This window comes from Fonticula alba (genome assembly GCF_000388065.1).
Source record: "Fonticula alba strain ATCC 38817 unplaced genomic scaffold supercont2.5, whole genome shotgun sequence".
Lineage (NCBI taxonomy): Eukaryota > Rotosphaerida > Fonticulaceae > Fonticula > Fonticula alba.
Window position 1 is genome coordinate 1,620,538 of NW_009242975.1, and position 1,214 is coordinate 1,621,751.

A 1,214-nucleotide genomic window follows, 5' to 3' on the forward strand; every position below is an offset into this window, starting at 1 on the left:
GGGGGGGGGGGGAGGCGAGTGCCGGGGTCTGGATGGCTTGTGGCCCTTCCCCCTCAAGGTCGCGCGTCCTCAGGGGAGGGGGGCAAAAATAAGCATGCACGGTCAGCCGAGGGGCAAGCGATCGGACAGGCAAGGTCACACATGCGGCGCTAGTGGGAACATGTCTGTCGGGTGGGCGCGGTGTGGGTACACGCACGCGGAGTCGGGGCCATCTAACCTTCCCCTCCCCCCCCCCCTCCCCCAGTACTGGGACGTGCTGCGGAGGTCCCCATGGAAACCGGGCTGGTCCCCGGCCGGCCGGCTGATGCCTGGACAGGACCCCAGAACCGGGGGGGGGGGGGGGAGGCAGAGAACAGCGAATGAAGGCCCCGTGTCATGCGATGCCCCCTCGCGCCTGGCCGCAGACAATGTGGCGGCGCGGTCGGCCCAAGGATGCGAAAATAAACAACCGAGTCTTGGGCCGCGAGAGTGCGGCAGGGCAGCGGGGGGCGGGGGCATGGGGAGCGGGGCCGGGAAAGAGCCGGGTCCAGATTGATGCCAGGAAAAAAAGAAATACTCTTGGCTGGCACGCCGAGGACACCCCCGCTCGTCCGTGCCCTGCGCTCCCGGGGCACACAGTACTCCGGGCCCTGTCGCCAAGCGGCCGGTTGGGCGTATGAACCACTGGCGCCGGCCCACGGCCGCCAACTGGTCACCCATTGTCCAAATCGCCTGCGCCCTCCCCCCATCCAGGCGGCGAGGGGGGAACGGAGAAGAGGGGGTATGCGGGCCGGGCTTACTGGCCCCGCAGTGCCGGGCGCACGGAGAGCCAGGGGGGAGAGGGCAAGAGAGAGAGAGAGAGAGAGAGGGCTGAGAGCGAGGGAGAGAAAGAGGCCAAACGCATCCCACGCCAGGGCAAAAACAACGCCCGCCCCGGTCGCCGATGTCCGGCTGACCTTGGCTGAAAAGATCTCAGATGTGACATCATGTGGTCATGATGTCAGCCGTATAGGAGGGCGTGATCGAACGGCGGGTTTTTCTCGTCTCAATTCTCCGGCCGACAAGTCCGTGTGCTTGTTGCTACCCCGGAAACACCAGAGGGAGCCTGTGCGCGGAATTATCTCCCGGAAGAAGAGGCCCGCATAACGACAGAGTAAGACACGCCGAGAGAGAGAGAGAGAGAGAGAGAGAGAGAGAGAGCTGTGGAAGCAAGACAAGGAGCAGCGTCATGCTGC

At 65.5% G+C, this 1,214-nt stretch overlaps 1 protein-coding gene across 1 annotated transcript in view; it reads right to left on the minus strand.

Moving 5' to 3' along the window:
* H696_03530 (hypothetical protein) overlaps positions 1-162 on the minus strand; it is a gene marked incomplete at both ends in the record, with an annotated part of 3,909 nt that extends 3,747 nt beyond the window's left edge. Inside the window, one exon of the mRNA XM_009497398.1 lies at positions 142-162. Within this exon, the coding sequence (XP_009495673.1) occupies positions 142-162 (21 nt within the window). The remainder of the gene's footprint in view (positions 1-141) is intronic.
* Positions 163-1,214: the final 1,052 nt, after the last annotated feature.